At 43.0% G+C, this 26162-nt stretch overlaps 1 protein-coding gene across 2 annotated transcripts in view; it reads right to left on the bottom strand.

Annotated features, from left to right (window-relative positions):
• Positions 1–17442: 17442 nt before the first annotated feature.
• Positions 17443–26162, bottom strand: part of IL1RL2 (interleukin 1 receptor like 2) — a 38047-nt gene continuing 29327 nt past the window's right edge. For both annotated transcript variants that reach the window (XM_045077631.1, XM_004753058.3), the window contains exons 10-11: positions 23038–23199; positions 17443–19424 (exon numbers count right to left, since the gene is read on the bottom strand). In XM_045077631.1, coding sequence (XP_044933566.1) covers positions 19057–19424; positions 23038–23199 — 530 coding nt within the window. In that variant the 3' untranslated portion in view covers positions 17443–19056. The remainder of the gene's footprint in view (positions 19425–23037; positions 23200–26162) is intronic.

Here is a 26162-nt window from a genome sequence, read left to right on the forward strand (position 1 = left end):
GGCAGCTTAGGGGCAGAAAACACTTTGCTTCTTCCCTTCTAAGTTCGTCAGCTGATGTAATAATGACATTGACATAAGACTGATTAAAAGGAGAAAAGCAAATTTAATTTCCTATGTGCAGGGGCCCCATAAAAATATGAGAACTGAAGAAGTGATCAAAACGAACAGCTTTTATACCGTTTAGACCAACAATCCTCTGCGAAGAACAGAGAAGACAAAGGCGTTTGAGCTTGGAGCGATATAGGGAGGAAGTAACAAGGTTTGTCTGTGTGGCTTTCTCTGCTGTGAATTCCCTGTCTCTGGTGACAAGGATCCCTTCTACTCTCGTTGTACAGAGAAGGGGTAACATTCACATGGGAAATAGATTTCCTGCTTTCAGGGGGACAAAGGAAGGTTGAGTGTCCTCCTTACACTGGCTGTTTCTCAAATATCATTAATTCAAAATAATCAATATGTCAACATTGGCGTACTTGGGGATGCTATATTCTTCTCTCCTTTAGTAGTCTTTAAACTAGCTCTCAGAGGGTGAAAAGAGAGAGAGAAAGGGACTTCTTTTCATTGGGATGTGTCAAATATAAAAAGGAAAATCTAGAAGTGTCCCCCCACCCCTTGTCCCAGTCGGTACCAAGATGGGCTATGCTTACAATCAAGGCATTCTACTTTGGGACAGATGAAGGTAGAGAGGCACGTAATGGCAATCCTTCCTTACACCAGCATGTGCCTGTGCTCAGCCCTAACTTTTGTGGTTGCTTGGCTTGTTCCTATAAGAAATTTGTTGTGACCTGAAGCATTATTTCAACAATCCAAATATACCATTCTCCACTCTCCCTCACTAGCCCACCGGCCCCCAGAAAGACCCGCTGATAACTAGCCAGTCTACTCCAAGCAGCTCCATTGGAAGCAGCGAATCAGCCCTCACTGTTTCATTGAACCCCAAGATTTGTGGAGGGAGGGGACAGTCAGGGAGGAGTAGAGAAACATGACATTGTTGGTTCAACTTTAATTTCATTTTACTGATTATTAAAAGCATGTATTTCACTTGGTTACACAAAATAGATAAATAAAAAGTTGCTTCAGAGCCATTGGGTCATTTTATAATTTAAACTAAACCACGTTCATCATAGAACCCCCACACTTACTTAATATGTCTCTTTAATCTCTTTTCTAAGGGGAGAAAGTTGCAACATTATTCTAGAGAAATATCTGCATTGTTTATGGTTGATCTTGATCAGAATGGAAATCTAAAGGGAAAGGAATGTTGAATGTTGAATGTTCTTTCAACTCCAAGAAACAGAAACCCAACTTAAGCAGAAAGGAGAAAGGGTTAACTCCTGAACTTGAGAATTCCCAGGGAATTCAGGCACAGCCGGGATCGAAGATCGCCAAAATGTCATAGAGCTCTCTTATTCCTTCTAGCTCTTCTTCTCCTTCTCTGATTGTGTTGATCTGTCTAGCTCTTTGTTTTTGACGTGATTCTTTCTTGATTCTGTCAAATTTTAAGGTCATGGAAAGAAAAAAAATGCTACTGGCAAATCTACTTCCAAGAAAGAGAGGTGTTACAGTCGGGGGCACAGCGAATGAGACAGAAGCATACACTTTCCCCCACTTAGTCCAGCTGAAAAGATTCTTGCATGGTTCTGGCTTACCCATCCTGAGGCACAAGGCCATGGTTGAATTATGTGCAAACCATACCATGTTAGGACAGATCAAGCCTGGATCCTGGACCATGGGATCCACATGTATACAAGAAGTAGTTTCCTAATGGAATCAAAAGAAGACATGTGGATCAGACCCAAAGACTATGGATCAGACCCAGGTCCACAAACCAGGACCCTGTCAAGGAATAAGCAAAAACAGGAAGAAAACCATAGAGCCATGATGACATACTGAATTTTGGAGTCAGCTAACTCTGTATCAAATAGTATTGTATATTTGGGAAAGTTACTCCATCCAACTCCATGAATCTCAACTGATGTATCCACCAAATGGACCTCAGAAGGGTGGTGTGAGGACTTGTATGCTCAGTGCCTGGCACATGGTATATGCTCAACAAAATGTTAATCCCTACAGTCATCAGAAATACAACCGGAAATACCTTGTGTCATTCCCTGTGACATGTTACCATGTTTGTGCAAAACACCTACATTCAGTCACCCTTGTCTTGCTTTCTCCTGGTTTCAAAGAGCATATACCCTGCTTCAAGTGTGGTACCCATTATTACCCTTTCCCCCAGTGGCCCACATTAAATGTCAGCTCTTTGTTCTTTTCCTGTAACAAAGCTTCCATGTTATATCTCTATTCTTTTTTTTTTTTTTTTTGAAATTTTTATTTGACAGAGATAAAGGGAGAGAGCACAAGCAGGGGGAGCCACAGAGGTAGAGGGAGAAGCAGGCTCTCTGCTGAGCAGGGATCCTAATGTGGAACTCCATCCCAGGAGCCTGGGATCATGACCCAAGCTAAAGGCAGACACCCAACCAACTGAGCCACCCAAGCATATCTCTGTATCTCTGTTCTGTGTCTCTGTTCTGTCTCAGCTAGCCATCACACTGTAACGCAATCAGAATTTACCTCTGTGAGTGTGTAAGTGGAGTTGTTGGAGGTATTTTCATTAAAAACAAAGCAAAACAAAACTCTTCTCTTGCTGGTATTGTGTTGATATTGCATATACCTTTTTTTTTTTTCATTTAACTCCAGAAAGGTATGTGGTATAGAACTGTTTTTGGAGTAACACAGGGTTCTGAAATCCATAAAACATTACTAAGTAGGCAATCACCTATGCAGAAAGCCAGATCTAATTGAGACACAGGGTTACATAACAGTTATAAAGAACCATTCAAGTCAATAACAAACATAGAACCAAAGGTTTCTGATGTCCGGTGACAGGCTGTTCTGAAAAGCTTGAGCCCACAATGACATAGGATAATCAAAAGATCCTGCCTTAGAGTTCAAGGAGAATAAGATTACACTAAGCTCACAACTAATATTACCCTTTGTTTTGTTTCATCAGCACACTATAGGACAGCAAGAACCACAAAGAGTCAGGCCAATTGCAAGTTTTCATTAAGGTGAAATGTATATAGAGAGTTTACATTCTTTAGTGGGCAAGTCTGTGGACTAAGTACCTTTGCATCATTGTACAACCCATCCCGCCATCCATCGTGAAAACTTCTTCATCTTCCCCAGCTGAAACTCTGCACACACTTAGATCTAGCTTAATAATAAATGTTTCATGTGTGAAAACACATAGAATAAGACCATGAACACAAATGCACCTGCCACTCAGCTTCCCCAAATTAGAGTTTCTCACATTTATTCCAGATCTCCTCCTCCTCTTTATTCTTTATTTTTAAGAAATGGAACATTTGTGGATGCAACCAGACACCATATGGTCCACTAAGGCCCATTTCACAATCTTCCACCCCCAAGGTAGCCACCAGGTCCATAATTTCATTACATTTGTGCATAGCCATAAATAACACATAGTACTGTTTTGTGTGTTATTGTATCTTTACTATGTCTAACTGGTATATCTATGGTAGGTATCCTTCTGCAGCTTTCCACAAACATTGCTTTGAAGACTCTTAACTCTAGGAAACAAACTGAGGGTTGCTGGAGGGGAGTAGGCTGGGGGGATGGGGTAACTGGGCGATGGGCATTAAGGAGGGGAGGGTATGGTATGTGATGAGCACTGGATGTTACATGCAACTAATGATTAACTGAATTCTACATCTGAAACTGATGATGTACTATATGTTGGCTAATGGAATTTAAATTTTTAAAAAGGGGAAAAATGCTTTGAATTTTACCCATGTCAGAACTCCCCCAAATCTGGCTTTGACTCTCATGGCCCTTTCACCTCCTTTCTTGTCCCAGTACTGATTTGTAGGTGTGTAGGGTCAGAGTCCAGTGAAGAGGAGGGGAAGAGAAGCCATCTCAAGCACTGTGCTTCCCTGGGTGAGACCATGCAGAGCACTGGATCAAGGGGCCTCACTCTCATATCATGGGCTGCCAACCATGTTACCTAAAATCTTCCGTTCTTTCTCATCTGAAGATATGGGAACAGAGAACCCAAGCAAGACTTTTTGTCTGGTTCCTCATTTTCAGCTGAAGATGAGACTGAGAATGTGCTTCATTCCCCATAACTGAAATACAAACAGCTTGAGCCAAAGGCCCACGGAGAAGGACAGCACAGAGGAATCGATCCAGATGCCTCATCAGCCCAGCACCTCACCCCTTCCCAAAGAACAACCATTCCACGCGTGGAGAGAGGTCAGGGGATGGAATTTCTACTCCTGCTGTGTCTGCCTGTCTGGCAGATTGTGAGCACCTGGTAGGCAGGACGCGAAAGGCTCACCATTCACCCACCTTAGGCCCGTGGGCGATGAGCAAGGACAGCAGTTCAGATGCCCCAGGGAGGTGACTGCCACCACATGCAGCCAGAGATGTAGACATCTTTCATTTCTCTCACTGCTCTAACTAGGGTCGGAGAGACAGAGCCAGGGGACAGGGGCATGACAGCACCCCGTGCCTACCTTCACTCCAGCCACCCAGGGCTGGTCTCCCAACTCCCCCGAGAAAACAAAAGGAAAAGATAGGCTTTGAATCAAATGACTGACATTTTAATATAGACTAGAGCGGCATCCAAAAAGTGACTATGAAGCTATAAAACCTACCCAAATTATCATTAAGATACCTCATGGGAAAGGGGGCCCAGCATGGGAGGGGGGGAATATATATTTGTACCACACTTGTTGAGCTCAATGACCTGGGTACCCCTGTCTCCCACCAACTGCAACAGCCATACATAATGATTGGGATGATAAAGTGAGATTTCATTTTACACTTTTCCTTCCCTGATGAGACATGTCTAGAAAAGCCTTACAGCAAAATACATCCCGTTCAATCCTATAAGAAGCCCAAGGCTGCCTATTTCTGAGGCAGGGAGGAATGCCTATCTACTCTCCACCAGAGATTTTTCTTTAAATCTCTACTGAGGTATAATTAACAAAGAAAACTTTAAGATATTTAAAGCATACATGATGATTTGTTATACACTGTGAAAGGATTTCTACCATTGAGTTAACCAACACATCCATCACCTCACATATGAATTGATTTTTTTTGGATGAGGACCTTTAAGTTGTAATCTCTTAGCAAATTTCTATTATACAATGTGACATTATCTACTATGGTCACCTGTTATACATTAGATACTCATAAGTTATTCATCTTTTTAAAAATTATTATTTTATTAAATTTTCCATCATGATAAGTATACTTTTTAAAATTATTATTATTATTTTATTTAAATCCAGTTAATGAACATCTAATGTATTGTTGGTTTCACACATAGAGGTCACTATTGATTTGTATTGCTTTCTGTCACAGCAGTTCTATTTGAAAGTCTTTGAAATAGAGGAAAAAAATGTCAGGGCGCCCTCTGCAGGAACCTTGGCGCAACTGCGGGCGCCTCCTAGGCAACCTCTGGCCTCACCTGGGTTTATGGGTTTGAGACATCCCTGCTGCTCAATCACAGGGGCCTTAAAGGACTTCCAGGAACCCAAGCAAAGCACAACTTTTGGATTCTCTGTCTTGGACCACACCCTTGATATACGTGACAGGTCCAGCCCCAATGCTGGGCTTCCCTCCTGCGCTCCCCGGAGCCCACTGCCCAAAGTCCTGAAGGAATACCAGCTACTGAAATCTGCTTCCCATTTGGTATTCATCCTTTAAACCCCAATCTCAAAGTATAGATACAAGTAAATTCAGTTCAGATTATCCTTACTCTGCTTGAAAGCCATTATGTAGATCCCGAACTTGGACAGGAAGGAGACCACTCCAATCCGATCCAGTGTCACTGATGTTCCTGGACCCCATGTTCCCATTACTCATTCATTTGGCAGACCCCTGGGAGGGCACAGTGGGGCCTGGCACCATACAGGGTGGGGGGGGGTGCTCAACTCCAGACAAGACAAAGGCTGTACCCGCTGGGAACCTCTGGCCTCACCTGGGTTTATGGGTGAGGACTTGACTCTTGTCAGAGTTGAGAGATATGACCCTTTATTTTCACCTTGAATAAGATGCACAAAGCCGGTCTATCATTCAAAGTCCTCTGTGCAGATTTTCAAACCTAGCTGGTAATGCTTGAAACAGAAAAGTTGGAAAACTGAGTAGGGAGCTGATTTCAAGCATGGAGGTCAGGGGCAAATTCCTAGCTCTTGTCTACCCACCCTCAATAAGATATTTGATTTTGTTGGTTTATTCCAAAAAAGGACATTGAGGGTCTTCTAAAAAGACCTTCTCAGCTTCAAACATCTCTTCCCAAGAATATCTGTGCCCTGGGGCACCTGGCTGGCTCAGTTGGAAGAGCATGCTGCTCTTGATCTTGGGGTCGTGAGTTCAAGCCCCACACTGGGTACAGAGATTACTAAAAAAAGTAAATAAACTTTAAAAAAAAAAAAAAACCAAGAATATCTGTGCCCTGTCAGTTGTGGAATAGGAAAAGAAATCAAGGGGATGACATCGAAGCAGGGCCAAGACCAGCCTAAAGCCCCAAACCCTCTCTTAGTTTGAGGGGATCTCAGCCTCCTCAGAGGGAATCATCTCTCCACAGGCACCTGCCTGCCTCAATCCTGGTCTCTGTCCTCTTCCTCCCTGGGAAGAGAGGTCTGCCCCCCAGGCCTTTAATACAAGAGACCCCAAAACACAACACCAGCCTCTCTTGCCCTGGGTGGATTTTGTCAACAATGTTGTTGAACTTACTTACTCCATCAGAGAAGTTAGCAAGATTCAGTGGGAGCCTGGATGTTTCTCTCTTTCCATGTGGAGTCTGGACTTGTCCTCACCCCTGTAGTGTGGCCCTTCAGGTTTTTAAGATGTCCACAGTGGGATCGAGCGGTAGCAGAGCCCAAACCTGCAGGAGTGCCCCAGCCACCCTGTTGAAACCCTGCTGGAGAAGATGCCCTGGTAGGGGTCCGGGGCCTGAGCATGCTCTCCCAACAGGAGCACTAGAGGGAGACAGGCCTGGGAATTCCACAACCACACCCCAGCATGGAGACGTGTGTTCCTGGGCCCTACCAGATCAAAAACAACCCCCCCTCATCCTGTCAATCATTTCTTTGAAATGCACAAAAATGAAATGGGTAAAAATATGTTTCCCATTGTCGTTAACAAAATAGGAACTCAAACATGAACCTCGAATTCTTCACTGACACACCTTAGACTATTTCCCTTTCTGGCATCTTCAATCAACATGCTGTGAATCACAACTAGTACAAGCTCTCTGGAGGGGAATTTGGAAGGTCTTAATCTGGAAATTCTATTTCTAGTAGTTTATCCAAGGCAAATCATCAGATGAATGCACCACGTTTGCCAAAGTTATGAATTGGAAACAACCTAAACATTCATAAATCGAGGATTAAATAAAGTACAATACTGCCACCCCACCAGTGAAACACTATGCTACCATTAAAGAGATATATGGTGACTGTAGTTAATAACACGGTATTGCATATTTGAAAGTTGTTAAAATAGCTGATCCTAAAAGTTCTCATCACAAGAAAAAAAATCGTAACCATGTGTGGTGACAAATGCTGGCTTATTATGGTGGTCGTTTTACACTATACATATATCAAATCATTATATTGTACACCGGAAACTAAAGAATGTTGTATGTTAATTATACCTCAATAAAAAATGTGGTTTATAACTATATTGGCTTGTAACTATTTCCATGTTTTATTGCTGTGTTGGTATACTTATATTTAATGGAGAACAATTAGCTATGTACTGCAAGATCAAATCTTTGTAAATATTCATATATACTCTAAAACACTAATAAATACTGTTTTTAAATAATTTCCTATCTTACAAGTTTTTCCAGTGAGCAGAGTCGAGAAAAGAAAAAGCCGTCTATATTTTCAAAACAAAAGGCCTCCTTCCCTAGCTTTATCCTACCTTATAGAACACTCCGTCTCTTTTTTCATAGGCAAATTTACTCAAGAGTCTGAGAGTTGGGGTTTTTTTTTTTTATTTTTTAATTCACTTCTTAATTATTTATTTATTTATTTATTTTTATTTATTTATTTTGGAGAGACAATATGAGAGCATGAGTGGAGGGGGACAGTGCAGGGAGAGGGAGAGAAGAGAGAGAATCTCAAGCAAACTCCCCACAGAGTGTGGGGCCCGTCTCAGGGCTCGATCTCACAACGCTGAGATTGTGACCTGAGCCGACATCAAAAGTTGGACGCTTAATCCATTGAGCCATCCAGGCCATCCTGGACTTTTGTTTTGTTTTGTTTTGTTTTGTTTTTAACTACTTTTAACTACTTTTTTTTTCGAACTTATTTTGGAGAAAATTTTAAACATATACAAAAATAGAGGAAATAGTATACTGGACCCCACGAACCTCATTCACAGCCATCTTGTTTCATCAGTTCTCCCATGCTCTCTACCCCTCTCTGCACTGGATTATTTTGAGACAAATATCAGACATCGTGGTGTTTAATCTGTCAGTGTATCACTTCTTTTTTTTTTTAATTTTTAATTTTTTATAAACATATAATATATTTTTATCCCCAGGGGTACAGGTCTGTGAATCGCCAGGTTTACACACTTCGCAGCACTCACCATAGCACATACCCTCCCCAATGTCCATATCCCACCCCCCTTCTCTCAGCCCCCCTCCCCCCAGCAACCCTCAGTTTGTTTTGTGAGATTAAGAGTTACTTATGGTGGGCGCCTGGGTGGCTCAGTGGGTTAAGCCACTGCCTTCAGCTCAGGTCATGATCTCAGGGTCCTGGGATCGAGTCCCGCATCGGGCTCTCTGCTCAGCAGGGAGCCTGCTTCCCTCTCTCTCTCTGCCTGCCTCTCTGTCTACTTGTGATCTCTCTCTGTCAAATAAATAAAATCTTTAAAAAAAAAAAAAAAGAGTCACTTATGGTTTGTCTCCCTCCCAATCCCATCTTGTTTCATTTATTCTTCTCTTACCCCCTTAAGCCCCCATGTTGCATCTCCTAGTTGTCCATCAACAGATGAATGGATAAATAAGATGTGGTGTATATACACAATGGAATACTATGCAGCCATCAAAAGAAATGAAATCTTGCCATTTGCGACAACGTGGATGGAACTAGAGCGTATCATGCTTAGTGAAATAAGTCAGTGTATCACTTCTAAAACACAAGGACTCTTCTGGAAACATAACAATGCTACCATGATCATGCAAAAACAACAACAACAACAACAAAAAAAAAAAAAAAAAACAATAATGCTCCAAAATCATCAAACAGCCAATTGGTGATAAATTTCCCTGGGACCATCTCTTACAACTGTGTTACCCTGGATGGGTTACCTAATCTCTTACATCTTTAATTTCATTATTTTAAAAAAGAGAAAATATAGGCTACTTGAGAGTATCAACTGAGACAATATATTTAAAGAGGTTAGCATGGGATCTGGAACATTCTAAACATTAACTAGTAGCACTGGATGATTTGTGATGTTAGACACTTTGTCACTCACTAGGCCTTTACGTGAATTAGCTCTTACGTTGTACATTTCCTGTTCATTTGCTTTGGTCCTTTTTCTATTGGGCACTAAGGTTATCAGTTTTTAACTTCATACTTCTGCCCAGCTTTTCAGTTTATTCCATGCCTTTATTTAAGTTATGATTACATAGTAAAGTATGTCAATCTTTTGGGACGCCTGGGTGGCTCAGTCAGTTAAGTGGCCTTCTGCTCAGGTCATGGTCCTGGCATCCTGGGATCGAATCCCACATCAGGCTCCCTGCTCAGTGGGGAGCCTACTTCTCCTTCTGCCTGCCACTCCCCTTGTTTGTACTCTCTCTCACTTTGGCATATAAATAAATAAAATCTTTTTTTTAATGTGACTCAATATAAGATACACCTATATTTTCTAGTATTTTATGATTTCCTTTTTTTTTTTAATTTGGCACATATAAACTTTGAGAAACACTTTTTAAATGAGTCCTGTAATCTATTGTTTAGAACACACACACAAAATGTAATCATTCTCAAACTCATGAGCTTACATTTTTTTTTTTATAGAATCAGGTCTTTCTTAAGGTAGAACTTCTCTATAAATCAGCGCTCTAAGGTATATAAGATAATTTGGGCTTACCATATTCACAGCAATACCAAAAACCAGTTCTTGTCTAGGGCTCAAAATGCTTTTTACAGATACTGACAACCACTCTACCAAGGAAGTACTATTCTCACCTGGATTCTGGGGCTGAAACAATGCGGCTGAGGGAACAGAGAGCTTAGATCCCTTGAACTCATATTCTGCCTCTCTTTCCTCCTCTGCAAAGCGGATCAATGCACGTAAAGCACGTAGAAGAATCTCTGAAAAGTTTCAAGTACTCCGCAAATGCTGACTAGCATCGTCACCACTGCAAGCATTAATGCAGTAATGACAATAGTAAATGCAAAATACTAATTATAGTAAAAATGACAGTATAGTAAAAGCAAGATTATTATTACAGTATAATAAGAGCCAATGTTCACTGAAGTCTTACTGGTGCCAATAAGCGTTTTACTTGCTGGTTATCCTACAGCGAGGGTACTTCTATTATCCCCTTTTTACACATAAAGAAACTGAGGCACGGAGTTTGTGACTTGCTTGAGAAAATCACCTGTTTGGCAACTGTATTCAGTTAGTGAGTTGTGACTGCAGTCCAAGTCGTCTGAGGTCAAGGCCCTCTTTCTGGAAAGAGACCTGCGGCTTGTGGACACAGAAAAAGGAGGACCTCCTGGCCTCCCTCACAATTCTTGGGCAGATTGCGGTAGTCTCAAAAGCCCAAGGGGTAGGAGCACAGTGGCAAAGAAAATGGCCCTACCTCAACCCTTCCCACGGCCTCAGAAGAAAAGACATTCTTGGCCTTAAGTTAAAACCGTCCAAAAGCCAAAGGTGTTCCCTTGCACGTACACCTGTGAACACCCCTTTCTGCCTGGGAGGGCGGGTTGGGTAAGGGGCGGGCTGGAGGGCATTGCCTCGGCCGCCAGCAGAGGGCGCAGTGGCGCCGTGAGGGGTCCGGACACCAGCGTTGTCTCCTTTATTTTATTTTATTTTATTTTATTTTATTTTATTTTATTTTATTTTATTTTATTTTATTGCCAGGTTAAGTCTTGAACTTCATTTTCTCCTGTGTCTCGTGAGAGGAAATGTTTTTCTCTTTCTCAGTGTTTGTCACCCACAGGGCTGCTTTCTTTTCCTCTTGATGTCATCTTTTTACACAGGCAGGAAATTATCTCCATTTAAAACTGCTGTTGGGGAGATTTCCGCTGTCCTGTGGTCATTTGACATAACAAACAAAGCTAATTGACCTGGAAGTTAGATAATCAAAGAAGAGCCATAATAAGTTCCTGATAAAGGCTTGTTGATTCAACAAAGCAGAATGTCTTGACTGACTGGGTCACCAGCAGTATGCAAAACTGGTGCTGTGTTTTTCAAATTGCTTTGGAAACAGAGAAGTTGGTCATGAAACAGGTTGGTGGGCTGTGAACCGCATTTTGAAAAATTGAGCCAGACTAGAACAAAATAGCATTGAGCCCATAACAAGAAATGCGGTTTCTTTTCCATTCCTTCTGTGTGTGTATGTGTGTGTCTATACTGAGCTGCAATGTAATTTATCCTGTGTAGTTCCCAGTTTTAAAAATATGAATGCCTTTGGTAGCAAATGCCAGCACTTCACCCATAACCTCAGACTGAGGACTATAAGTTCGGCACCCCTGGCCTGACTTGCAGGTGGTTCCATATGGGGTGGGGGGAGACTAAGGTGTGGGTCTTCGGGCTGGCCACATTTGATAGATGTGTTGAAAATCATCCAGAGCACGTGCAACCCTCACACCTTATAAATGTTTTCATTATCTAGAAAGATGCTAACCAGAGTGGTGGTGGAGATGATTAGGGAGAAGGCAAGTACCTCCCGCTGATGTACTTCTCTTTGTACACAAAGAGAAGGTGGGAAATAGGGAGTAATAAAGGGCAGAGAGAAATGAGGGTGTGACCACAAAACCATCACGATGAAACCTTTGGTCTCCAGGGTTCTCCAGGTAAGTCAAGAGATAGCATGAATCAATCAAATAAAACGGTAGGTGTCAGTGACTCAGATTAAAAAGCAATACAGCCACTGAGTAAGAGGGAAAAAGGTTACTATGCATCGTTCTCACATATTTCTACAACTATGATCACAGTCTGGGATTCACCCAATCTTTTAGGTGACACAACCTCCGGGGGAGTGCCATCAAGTTACAGATATTTGAATGGTGATAAACTGGTTACTTGGTTGTTGTAGAAAAGGGTTTTTCATCTCTAGATTCATAAAAATGTCATTTTCATAGGAGTTCTAAACAAATAAAATTATGAATTATATTTCAAAATTGAGAATGAAGTTTACTTGATGGACTTCTGAGATTTCCAAGATTTGCAGCTGAATGTCTCCTTGTTGACAGAGGGGAAGGGGGACATGCTGTTCGGGTACAGGCTTCCATGTAGGACTGAGGCCACCATGGCCCATGGTGATGCTCCACCAGCTCTCACCATGGCCGGCTCTCCCCCATGACTGAGCTGCCGGAGTCCCCACACCAGCCCCACCACACAGCAAGAAACTGCTGTCTTATAGGAGAGAAGAAACAGAGCAAAACACAGCTTATGTGGGCAAAACATTTTGGCACAATGTCTTACAGCTGGGTGTCTCCCTTGACAATTCTGGGCCTGAATTGGAAAAGATGTGCTTTCTCCTCTTCTGAGGTGATAGGAGATGAGGGCCGAGTCATCTCCTGAGGAAGACAAGAAAACCTCCATCTTATAGTCCAAGCCATCTGATGGTATATCCCTACAGATTCCAGTCTGTTTTGTTCTCCTTTCTCTTTCTATAAAATCTTGTCTGTCCTTGCAGATGTCAGCCGTGTTCCTAGGAATTAGTCAATGGTAGGCAGGCCAGAGCATCTAAGTTAGGATGTGGCAACTGCCATTAATAAGAGAGCCCCTGAAGAAAGGTGGCTCTGAAGGACAAGACCCAGGGCTACAAGGTCTAATTTCCCTTCTTTAGGGGAGAATCTCTCTCTCTCTGAGGACTACGGTTTGACTTTTATTAAGAGAAATGGCAGCACCCCTTCAAAGCTACCTGGGTATGGAGCGGAGAAGGGTTCCCATCCATCAAGGGCACCATCTGAGATGTGTGGCCTCCAGCCATTCAGACTGGATGTTCTGCAGCTGTGAGAGCCATGGTCACGTCCAGTCACTTATTCTAAACACCATGGATTTGTCTGCAATAGTCTTTATTGCAGAGGGAAACCAGGGAGGAATTTTCCACTTTCTTAATTTTCCAGACACGGCCCTGGAGAAACCAACTAAATGAAGCATGTGTTGAAGGGAAGTTTGTGAAACTATGAATCAAGATCAAGAGCCAATCAAGACAGGGCCACAGCCAGCAGCTCTCTGAGGCTCTGTGGGGTTCAGCAGGGGTAGAAGACAGTGAGGGTCTATGCCCCCCCAGTCCCCATGTAGGTCAGACAACTCCTTGTAGCTCTGTGAGGTTGCCAAGCACTTTCACATGTGTCTTCATCTCGGCTGACCTTCGGGGGAAAGACCAGACCTTCCTGGGCCGTTTATTTGATATGACTCAGTCTTCACCCAGGACTTTCTCATGGGCAGACTCACGGTATTTGAGGGGAGAAACCAAAGGAAGTGGGTTCTGGTGCTGACTCAGTCATCATAAGAAGGTGAGCCAAAAGGTAACTGAGGGGTTCAACATCTGTATTTTATCTTTTCTCTAACCCGTTCACCTCTCACCCCTGCCCCCGGGGTCAGTCCTGCCCCCTCAGGTTCTCCCAAGAGACCTGGAGCCCACCCCTAAGGAATGGGGATAAGGCCCCATTTACCTCACCAAGCTCTGCTGGGGAGACATGAGAGAATTGGTGGTGGCCTTCAGTTTCCATATAATCTGCCTTTTTTCCTGTTATCCATGGACATCTAAGCTTTCTTTCGTTTCCATGCTTACACATGAGTCCATCAGCTGGCAAACTGCCACTTCAGGGACAATTCAATTACTTATATTTTTACCACATTGTATCTCTTTATTCCATAAAAACTCATGGAAACTCACAATGGAATTGCTCAAACTAGTAAACCAGCGACAACAAAATTGACAATGAGATGGGTATCACCAGGATTCAAAATGGCAAATATTTAGTATGACGCTTAATGCTCCTTGGTCTCCAGCAGCTTAATTATGGGTCTTAATGCTGAGATTAAATGCTAAAGAACACCTACAAAACAGTGGAAAGGCACATTTCGGGGACTGTGTCATGAATAAAACAGAGGGAGCTCAGGGGAACTCCAGCACCCCTTTCCTGAAATCTCCGTTAGGAATCAGCCCATTCTACAACATGAGCCATTAATGATTTCTCCATTTTTGGCCAAGGGCTAGCTACACAAATTCTACTCCAAGCCCTTCTCTCCCACCACCACCACCCCAAACAAAGAGTGCCTGTGGGCCCCCACTACAGAAATTCTGGAAGGCTCTGAGGGAAGCAGTCTCATTTCAGGAGTGTTTGGATGGAATCATGGCAAGAAGTAAACAATCCCCAGTAGGGATTCCAAGCAGGGTGCTTGGAATCACAGCGGCTGAGTGTCTGAGGGAGAAGGGAACACAGTCTGAGAGGTGGTAGGACTCGCTGGAGGCCGGGGAAGGGGTAACAGCGCTGTCCTCCAGAGACCTAAGAGAGGGATGGTATTGTCAATTGGATCTCCCAATTCAGGTACTTCCTTTGGTTCTGGCCTGGGCTACTGTGTGGTAGCCCAGGACCAGGTTTCAAAACTCCTTGAGCCCCCCAAATCAAGACCAAATAGCAAGCAAGGACAATAACCAAAGGCTCCATGGGAGCAGATATCCCTGTGTGGATACCCAGGGGATGGGGAACCCTGGGGGTCCCTGCGTAAGTGGAAGAGGACACCGGCCAGCAGACCGGACAGGATTGTTTGGAAGGTTAGTCCAGCCAAGAGCCCACAGCACAGGGCATAGTCATAGACCCCATCAATGCCAATACAGAGCAACCCATCTCCAGGGATGTGTGTGGTGTGTGTGTGTGTGTGACTTTAAGAATCTAGTAGAAAATTTAGGAATCTCCAAAAACTATGAGCTGTCTACTGCAAAACATTCAGTGCCTATGGATTTTTCCCCCTTTTAATTACACTTTTGTCCCTGAATATCATGGCCAGAGTTCTATCAAGTGTGTGAAACCTGTCCATAATTAATATCCACTTATCATCCCCACGCTCACATGTGTTATATGCTTTTTCCCGTGTCATCCCCAAATGATGACAAGCTCAGAGAGGCTAACTGGCTTCTCAAAGGCCTCACAGGAAAAGCTGAGTTTCAAACACAAGCTCTTCACCACCAGGCAGAGCCCTGGACCCCCAGGTTCCCAAGTGGTAGTGAGGCTCCAGGCAAGAAGTAGAATTCAGTGAAGTTCAATGTTTTGTGATCGATGTGATAAAGCTGTCCCAGGAAAGGACATAGCCTCCTTCATTGACCTCTCTCATCTAAAACCTCCAGCCATTCAGAAAGATCCATTCAAGAAAGGTAAAGCTTACTGAAGAACTTCTTAATCCTGAATGTCAAATTTCCTACAAACCTAAAAATCCTACAGTTTTGCTTACTGGTGGGTAGAAACAAGGCAGAACAAAACATAAATGTGTGTGTTCCTAAAAAGTCCCAGAGTAAATCAAGGGAAATCACTCAGAAGCCCTAACTGTTTATTGCTAGAAGTCCATTCCCAGGTTTCTAGAAGTTAATTCCAATGAGTGGCTGGTGTCACAGGACAGAGAGGGTAAGAAAAGTTGCCATAGCATAAACCACAGCACAGTGAGAAGATGGAGGCATCTGTCCCAGCTCTGCCACCGAGTATCGAACGTCTTCAGTTTACTCCCTTCAGTCTTCCAGGCCCTCTCTGACTAGGATCTGTTTCCCAGTCTTTTTCACATCATGGCACACACACACATAAGGCCTATAGCTCCAGACACACCATGAGGAAACATCTCAGGAGTCACTGTCGTCACCTGTGAACAAGTAAGGCAGTCCTGGGCTAGATGATGACTAGAATACCACAAAAATCCCAAGTCTGTGTTCCTTTCCAAACAACTTCCAGGAGGATCCCCAGAATGGCTCACTCAGCATGTTTATCATTGGACCTCTACATAGAATTGTGTAAAATTCGGAGATCATATCCAGTAAGGACAAAAATGAAAGTCCCTCTAGGAAAAGGGTCCTTTTGTCAGGGCCTGGGGACCTTTTTGTGTAAGATGCCTTTGAGGAACTTGAAAAATTCTGTCAACATTCTCAAACTGCACCCAAAATTTTGTGTGTACATACATTTTTTTTCTAGGGAGATATCCACATTTTTCCTCAAATTATCAGAAAGAGCCACTGTTTAAAAGGACAGAACTTATCAGGATAAGAGAAGTCTTATCCATCTTTGAAAACATGTGGCCCTATTGTACAAATCTTGATTCAGAGCACATGGTCTGTCTTGAGGAGCATATATACATGCCTGAGAACATCAGCCCTGTGTCCAAATACGTGAAAGGCCAGAACCCTCGAGAAAAGGAACCTCCTATATAGGACATGAAGCAATAACAATAAAATTACAATGTGCTGATATAATTCATTGCTATTGCCCTAATAATACACCTTTACATATTTTTAAGCAAAAAGAAACATAGGGCACATGTTGGAGGTGAGGGAAGTTTCTGACAAAAAATCAATCCAACTAAGAAATTCACCAATAGCGCTGGCCTCCCAGTAGTCCTAGGTTTTCAGAAAATACCTTTGCCCGGATGGATTGGTTTTCTTTTTTCTGACAGCCTCAACTTGTGCTGTGTGGATACAGTCATTTATAAAAGTTAGTCACTGGAACTGTACACTTACCAATGGTCGCAGTGGTAAATTTTGCATGACATATATTTTACCACAATTTTAGAAAATCTTTAGGGGCTCCTGGGTGACTCAGTTGTTAAGCCTCTGCTCTTGGCTCAGGTCATGATCTCAGGGTCCTGCGATGGAGCCCCACATCGGGCTCTCTGCTCAGCAGGAAGCCTGCTTCTCTCTCTGTCCCTCCCCCTGCTTGAGTTCTCTCTCTCTCTCGCTGTCTCTCTCTCTCTGTCAAATAAATAAATAAAATCTTTTAAAAAAAATCTTTAAAGAGCAAATGTTAAATAAAATAAAGAGTGGCCTCATGTTAAGTGAGAACCAGCATATGATGACAAAGAAATGTGTCATGTGGGGCACCTGGGTGGCTCAGTGGGTAAAAGCCTCTGCCTTCAGCTCAGGTCATGATCTCAGGGTCCTGGGATCCAGCCCCACATCAGGCTCTCTGTTCAGCAGGGAGCCTGCTTCCCCCTCCACCCCACCTGCCTCTCTGCCTACTTGTGATCTCTGTTTGTCAAATAAATACATAAAATCTTTAAACAAAAAAAAAGAAAGAAAGAAATATGTCATCTTGACCCAATGTTGGGTCACCTTGGAGCACAGATGCTAGAAGACTGGAGTAGGCTCTTTATCATCTCAGAGCCCACCAGACACTCCATCTATCTGCAGCCTGTGAAGGCCACCTGTTCCTGCTCTCTGCTCCTGCCCATACATTCCGCTCTTTTCTGCAGGCTGGGCTTCCTGTTCTCCCAATTCACCCCTCCTCCTCCCCAGTCCTCCTCCCCTGTCCTGCCCACTGGCTGACCCCCATCCAGTCCCCATGGACCCTTCACTAGGGCCATGGCTTAGACTGCTTGGGGTGCTATCGTGAGATACCATAGGCTAAACAAAGGAAATTTATTTCTCATAGTGATGGAGGCAAGAAGTCTGAGAACAGGTGCCCTCGTGGTCAGGTGGGGAAATTCTTTCAGGTAACAGACTTCTTGCTGTGTCTTCACATGGCCCTCGTGGTCAGGTGGGGAAATTCTTTCAGGTAACAGACTTCTTGCTGTGTCTTCACATGGCTGAAGTGGCAAGGGATTTCTTGGGCTATCTCCCATGAGAGTACTAATCCTATTCAGGAGGTCTCCGCCCTTCTGAGCCAATCACCTCCAGATGGCCCTACCTCCCAATACCATGACATTGGGTGTTAGGACGGCAACATGTGAATTGGGGCAACATAAACATTCTGACCCCAGCAGGCCACTTGTTAGGACTTGACATCCTCAACCATGGAATGAGAGTGTTGTACTCTATCTCAGCTCCTCAGGTCAGGGTCTTTGAAAGTAGTGATGAATTTCCAGCTAAATTTTAGCATCAAAAATCCTTGTGCCTTGTTAAATCATAAATGCACCTGTGATGAGGGGATGCGGGCTAACCTAAAGATTTCTTTGTTTTATGTGGACTAGAATTGCATCATCTCGTTGTGCTAATTGTGTCTCTCATGCTGCTCAGAATCCCAGCCTTCAGAGGCCAGCTGGAGAAAGAAATGAAGTGTTACTTATTTTGATTGGAGAGATCAAGTCTTTCAAGGCTGGGGCCCAACAGGAGGGTGATTAATGGGCAATCCCAGTGGGGCCACACTTGGTCCCCACTGGTCTGTGTGACCACTACATGGCTTCCAGTATCCATGAGCTAAGATTATGGTCAAGAAAAATTGCAGTTCTTGCCAGCCCTCTCCAAGCCCACAGATTGCCTCCTGCCATCCCCTAACTTCTGTCTCTGGCCCCACAGATGCCACACCACGCACCTAACTTCTTGACATCTCACCTGCCACTCTACAGTCCTCCATGTCCCATTCCCCAGGGGCTCTGTGTATGGGGAGTGCCCATTAGAGTCCATAAGTGAATGAAGGCCTTCTGGAAGGGTGACATCTCTCCCTAAAGAGGGAGCTCTGACCCAAACAAGCAACAGACAGAGGTCCTGCCACAACAAGGACACAACGGCAAGCTTCAAGCCGACGGCTAAATGCCAGGCATCCATGCCATCCGTGAACCACCCCACACAACAATGCCATCACAGGTGACCAACCCCATGTCGGGCCCCCACTAGCCAACCAGGAGGGGTCAGGACATGTGCTTCAGCGGCTGGGCGGAAAAAGATGGTGGAGGCCTTTTGGGTGGCATATGGTACCTCACTTTTTTCCAGAACTTGGTCTTGGCACACTGTGACTGTTCTGTGAGGTCCCCGCTCCACTGGATGGCCCCGTGCTTCTGCTTGATGTACTGAATTGACTGCGGCATGGCCGTGTAGTCCTTGACCTTCTCTAGTTCAATCAGGATGACCTTCATGCCGTCCTGGATGAGTGCATTGTAGACTGCAATTTGTTCTTCCGACATGTTCTTTAACACGTCAAAGCTCAGGGATTCGGGAACTAAGACAATGATCAGCCTCCGGCATAGCTTGATGTTTTCATCGATGACGTTGGCCACCGCTGGAAATAAAGAAGATGCAGACTATCGCATGAGTGAAAGAGCCTAGATTCATCTCTGAGAATATTAGAAATGGGTCCTGGAAGGACCACATGGATTTTAAAATAAATGTCACTTAGGAATGGATAACAAAAGTGGTTTTGCTTTGCTTTTTTAACTTTTATCATATCCTCTGTGACACCTTCCTGATTTTCCCTGGAAAAAAATTGGTACTTTGTGTTCATGAGTCATATTTTTTTGGTAGTTGGTTGCTGCGAGGTCACTTACCTCAGCTCACTGGCTGCACCCACAGACTGTGACCTACTCAGAAAAAGGGTTTTATCGTACCTAACTTTTGTCACCAACTTCACTGAAGGACTAGTATATACTAGATGATAAACACATTTTTTAAAATAAATATATTTTAAAGGGACAGGAAAAGTATAGATAGATCAAATGCTGTATTAATCTTTGTTTGTGTTTTCTTCTTGTGCTATAGCTAGCTAAATGCCCAGGATTTATAGGACTAACTTCAAATTAGTAATACTGCCTGATGATTTCTTGGGGGTAGTTCTGGAAATATCCAGCTATGGATGAAACTTGGCCTTTTTTAGCAATAAATAGTAACTTTTATATCCTCCTGATTCTTAGAATATAAAAATAGACTGTGACCTCTCCAAGCTCATGTTCTTCTTCTCTTCAGTTTATTTTTCTATTTCTTGTGCCTAGAATATTACTGTCACATCGCAGGTGCTCAATAAATATTTGCTGAATAAGTGAGTGAAAGAATATGCTTATGAAATCTGAAGTCTTCCCCATGTTTACGGCAAGCACTAAATCAGATTCTCACTTCCTCATGGAGGCTGATCTTATAACTTGAAAAGATGTGGGCTGAGATGTGGTTTCTCCCACCATAGAGATAAGAAACTTAAAAATCCAAAGTACTTGGCCACCTCCCCAAACAACGCAGAGTGGGCCGCTACCAAATGCTCTAATGTAGTCCTCTTGGCTTCCTCTTGACCAGGGAAGGAGGTTTATTTCAAATTTTAGCCATTTGTTGTATAGCATCCCAAGAAAGAAAACATGTAGGTCAAGAGGGAAACTTTATCTGTCAGATGTCTAACATGCGCTAAGCTCCATACGGGTCTCCACTCAGATTTTATCTCACTTCATTCTCTCGCCCGAGTCAGGGAAGCCCTCTGTTCCTCATTTGACAGATGAGACTGTTGAAGCTCAGAGATGTCACCTACAGTGCCCAAAGCTACATTCTTGTGTGATGGGAGACATAAATAAATAAATTCTATTTTATTTATGTAGGAGAAACCTGGGTAGTTAAGGTTTATAAAATCATCTTTAAATATGAGCTGGTTTACATATTTGAACTGATGGAGGATACTCAGCAGTTAGTCTCACGGACGTGAGGGCAAATGACCTCTTTCTACCATGTGGTCTCTTGGCCAAGGCTGGCATTGGTCAGCTGTTTGTGTTACTCATAGTGAGAGTCACATTATTTCAACCAGGAATCCCAGTTATCCTGTAACAGGAATGAGCCCCAGAGAGAAGAGAGAGAACTGGTCGTAACTTGGCTCACGGACTGTGGGCTGAGGAGGTGCGAGACTCTCCGTGGTTCCATGGGGGAAGGTGAGCAGAGTCTCCCAAGCCCTCCCGACCCCCATTTGTGAAGTGAAGGAAAAGAAACTTCCCTTTCCTTTTTACTTGTGGCTTTGAAACCTCACTTAATCAGTTGCATTTCTCTACACCAACAGCAAGACAGAAGAAAGAGAAATTAAGGAGTCAATCCCATTTACAATTACACCCAAAACCATAAGATACCTAGGAATAAACCTAACCAAAGAGACACAGAATCTATACTCAGAAAACTATAAAGTACTCATGAAAGAAATTGAGGAAGACACAAAGAAATGGAAAAATGTTCCATGCTCCTGGATTGGAAGAATAAATATTGTGAAAATGTCTATGCTGCCTAAAGCAATCAACACATTTAATGCAATTCCTATCAAAGTACCATCCATCTTTTTCAAAGAAATGGAACAAATAATGCTAAAATTTATATGGAACCAGAAAAGACCTCGAATAGCCAAAGGGATATTGAAAAAGAAAGCCAACGTTGGTGGCATCACAATTCCGGACTTCAAACTCTATTACAAAGCTGTCATCATCAAGACAGCATGGTACTGGCACAAAAACAGACACATAGATCAATGGAACAGAATAGAGAGCCCAGAAATAGACCCTCAACTCTATGGTCAACTAATCTTTGACAAAGCAGGAAAGAATGTCCAATGGAAAAAAGACAGCCTCTTCAATAAATGGTGCTGGGAAAATTGGACAGCCACATGCAGAAAAATGAAATTGGACCATTTCCTTACACCACACACAAAAATAGACTCAAAATGGATGAAGGACCTCAATGTACGAAAGGAATCCATCAAAATCCTTGAGGAGAACACAGGCAGCAACCTCTTCGACCTCTGCCGCAGCAACATCTTCCTAGGAACAACGCAAAAGGCAAGGGAAGCAAGGGAAAAAATGAACTATTGGGATTTCATCAAGATCAAAAGCTTTTGTACAGCAAAGGAAACAGTTAACAAAATCAAAAGACAACTGACAGAATGGGAGAAGATATTTGCAAACGACATATCAGAAAAAGGGCTAGTGTCCAAAATCTATAAAGAACTTAGCAAACTCAACACCCAAAGAACAAATAATCCAATCAAGAAATGGGCAGAGGACATGAACAGACATTTCTGCAAAGAAGACATCCAGATGGCCAACAGACACATGAAAAAGTGCTCCATATCACTCGGCATCAGGGAAATACAAATCAAAACCACAATGCGATATCACCTCACACCAGTCAGAATGGCTAAAATCAACAAGTCAGGAAATGACAGATGCTGGCGAGGATGCGGAGAAAGGGGAACCCTCCTCCACTGTTGGTGGGAATGCAAGCTGGTGCAGCCACTCTGGAAAACAGCATGGAGGTTCCTCAAAATGTTGAAAATAGAATTGCCCTATGACCCAGCAATTGCACTATTGGGTATTTACCCTAAAGATACAAATGTAGTGATCCAAAGGGGCACATGCACCCGAATGTTTATAGCAGCAATGTCCACAATAGCCAAACTATGGAAAGAACCTAGATGTCCATCAACAGATGAATGGATCACGAAGATGTGGTATATATACACAATGGAATACTATGCAGCCATCAAAAGAAATGAAATCTTGCCATTTGTGACAACATGGATGGAACTAGAGCGTATCATGCTTAGCAAAATAAGTCAAGCAGAGAAAGACAACTATCATATGATCTCCCTGATATGAGGAAGTGGTGATGCAACATGGGGGCTTAAGTGGGTAGGAGAAGAATCAATGAAACAAGATGGGATTGGGAGGGAGACAAACCATAAGTGACTCTTAATCTCACAAAACAAACTGAGGGTTGCTGGGGGGAGGGGGTTTGGGAGAAGGGGGTGGGGTTGTGGACATTGGGGAGGGTGTGTGCTTTGGTGAGTGCTGTGAAGTGTGTAAACCTGGTGATTCGCGGACCTGTACCCCTGGGGATAAAAATATGTTTATAAAAAATAAAAAATTAATTAAAAAAAAACATACCTTGTCCAGGAAATTCATCCCTGCCAAATATAAATAATTTATATCCACACTGCCTCTCCAGCACCTCAGGCAGAATCTTCCACACCAGTGTGTCTACCTCATGGCTCTGGATTTCTCTTTGAGGTTTAGGGTATAAGACATAGGCATCATAGACCTTGCCATCTGAAAAGGAAATGGGATAAACTCATGGAATTACTCGTACCAAATTCTCTTAGGTTAACAGGAGCAAAAATCTGGCTTGCTCCCATGAGGTCCTTTTCCCTTAGGTTCAATGACTTCAGAGTGATCAGCTGGCTCTCTTGGTGCCAACGTTGTGACACTAGGCTTCTCATTCTCTCAACACTTTAAATATTTCGCTTCATACTCTTTCACTTGCATAGGTTCTGAGGACAAGCTGAACGCAATTCACATCTTTGTTTCACGATAGGTAAATTGTCCCCCCCAACCCTGGCTTCTTTTAGGATTTTTTTCCTTATCTTGGATTTTCTGTAATTTGAAAATGATAACCCTAGGCTTTTGTTTGTTCATCCTGCTTGGTATTCTCACAGCTTCCTGGATTGCAGTTTGGTGTCTAACATTAATCTGGGGAAATTCTCAATCACTAGTGTTTCAGATACTTGCCTTCCTTTCTCTCTTTCTTTTCCTTTGGTATTCCCACTACATGTATGTTACATTTTCGGTGGTTGAGCCACACTCATTGGATACTTTGTTCTTTTTTTTTCCTCCAGACTTTGTTCCTTTTGCTTTACAGTTTTGGAGGTTTCTAGTGTGATAGCCTCAAGCCCAGAGATTCTCTGTTCAGCCATGTCCACTCCACTAACAAGCCCATCACAGGCAGTCTTCATTTTTGTTACAGTTTTGTGGGGCTGTTTTTTTTTTTTTTTCCTAATGGCTAGCTTTGGTTTTGGTCCTTTTTAAGATTTTCATCTCTCTGCTTACATCGCCCATCTGTTGTTGCATGCTGTCTGCTTTTATGCATTAGATCCCTTGGCACACTAATCAGGGATGATTTAAATTCCCAGCCCGGTAATTCCGATATCCCTGCCATTTCTGGCTCTGATGTTTGCTCTGTCTCTTCAAATTGTGCATTTGCCTTTTAATATGTCTTATACTTTTCTCTAAAGCTGGATGGAATGTACCAGTAAAAGAAAGTGCTATAAACTGGCCGTTAGTAACATGATGGTGAGGTGTGGAGGGAGGGATGTGTTCTACGGTCCTGTGATTAGATCTTTTAGTGACTCTGGACTATGAACTTTGCGAACATTTCTCAGTCATTTATCCCCGCTTAGATGCGGCAGGATGGCCTGACTGGGCTGGAGTTGGGTACTTCCTTCTGCGCAGGTCAGCTAGGCTCTGATAATACCCTAGCAGGTAAGGCTTTCATTAACTAGTTCATCCTGAGGGCAAGCCTTGTTAATAAGAACAGAGTGCTCTAGGATATTTCAGAATGATTTTTCTCCTCCCCCTGCTGGAAGCACAAAGAAATTTTTTCTTAGATATTTACAGTCAGAACCAGGTCAGGCTTCTAGAGGGAAAACTCACAAAAGTGTGGGTTTCCACCCCTTATGACTAGGTCTCCTGAAGAATTTAAGTCTCAGATTTGTCCACATTGAACCTTCAATGATTTGTCAGTTACCGTTGCTACTCCCAACACATTGGCACTGACCTATGAGGAAGAAGGTCCTTTCCCCCTTATATAAGAATCATTTCTCCAAGATCACACAGCCCCAATTCCAACCTGACTCCTTTGACTTAAGATCACCAGTCCCCATGGCGAAAATGAGAATTGAAAGCAGGAGTTTCCATCAATGTCACTCGGAATGGGTCCTGTGCAATGGTGGACTGTCATAACTGCATCAGGCAAAATGGGTCCAGTCTCTCGTGATTCAGACTCACTAGTGAATTTCGTCACTGCAATTGCATATGGCATTATAGAGACCAAGCCTCTGAGTAGACTCCAGGAATCTGTTGTACAGTATGGGGACGTCCCACACAACAGCATATTTCATCATCACCAAATGAGCTAAGCATCTATTGAGCAACCAACCGCAAGTAACAGTCACTGTGCTCACCCCTGAGCAGATGAACAAGACACAGGATCTAACTGGAAAGACCATTCAGAGACTTGGAAATAAAAACATGAGGTGCTACAAGATAACATGGCAGAATGAACAGGAGAGACGGAAAGAAATCAAACTTCCATAGCCTGGAGCTCTTGCGGAAAATTCATAAAGGATGGAGGGCAGTTCCTGGATTTTAAATGGTTTAGAAAAAAATGAAGTGGAAGGTAAAGAGGCCAAGAAGGGGGAGAGCTTGACAAGGACATGGAAGGGGGATGCTTATGTTCTACTCAGGGGTCATGTGAATGAGTAAGAAGCTCTAGCAGAGATAGAAGGTTCTAGCAAACATCTGATTAGAAAATGTGATTTTTTTGAGCCCCAAGCTATTAGGAAATTCACAGCCAACCTAAGGGGACCCAAGAAGAAGGCTGTCTTTTATTCCCTGTTCATGGGATTTTGTTTGAGTGAACAGACTTGAAAAGAAAGGTGGCTCTGAGCCCAAAGAAAGAATACTTGTATACTTCAAGTTTTCATCTAAATAATAGTACAGACGGTCCCCAACTTAGGAAGGTTCGGTTTATGATTTTTTTGACTCTATGATGGTACAAAAGCAATACATATTCAGGAGAAACCATACTTTGAATTTTGAATTTTGATCTTTTTCAGGCTAGTGATATGTGGTCCTATCCTCTCTTTGATGCGGGGCAAGGTACAACGACACAGCTCCAAGTCAGCCATGCAATCCTCAGGTTCAACAGTCCATATACTAACAACCATCTGTACCCACATACAATGCGGTTTTCCACCTTCAGGACAGTATTCAATCACATTAGACAGTCAACCTTGATTGTAACACAGACTTTGTGTTAGATGATTTTGCCCAACTGTAGGTTAATATAAGTATCGAGCACATTAAAAGTAGGCTGTGATGTTCTGTGGGTTACATGCATCGAATGCATTTTAAAATCATGATATTTTTAACTTATGACAGGTTTATCAGGCTACAACCCCATCATAAATCAAGGAAGAGCTGTAGTTAAAATGTATCCAGAACTTTAGAGTTTA

Source organism: Mustela putorius, unplaced genomic scaffold (assembly GCF_011764305.1).
Source record: "Mustela putorius furo isolate JIRA1106 unplaced genomic scaffold, ASM1176430v1.1 tig00000224_pilon_pilon_pilon, whole genome shotgun sequence".
Classification (NCBI taxonomy): Eukaryota; Metazoa; Chordata; class Mammalia; order Carnivora; family Mustelidae; genus Mustela; species Mustela putorius.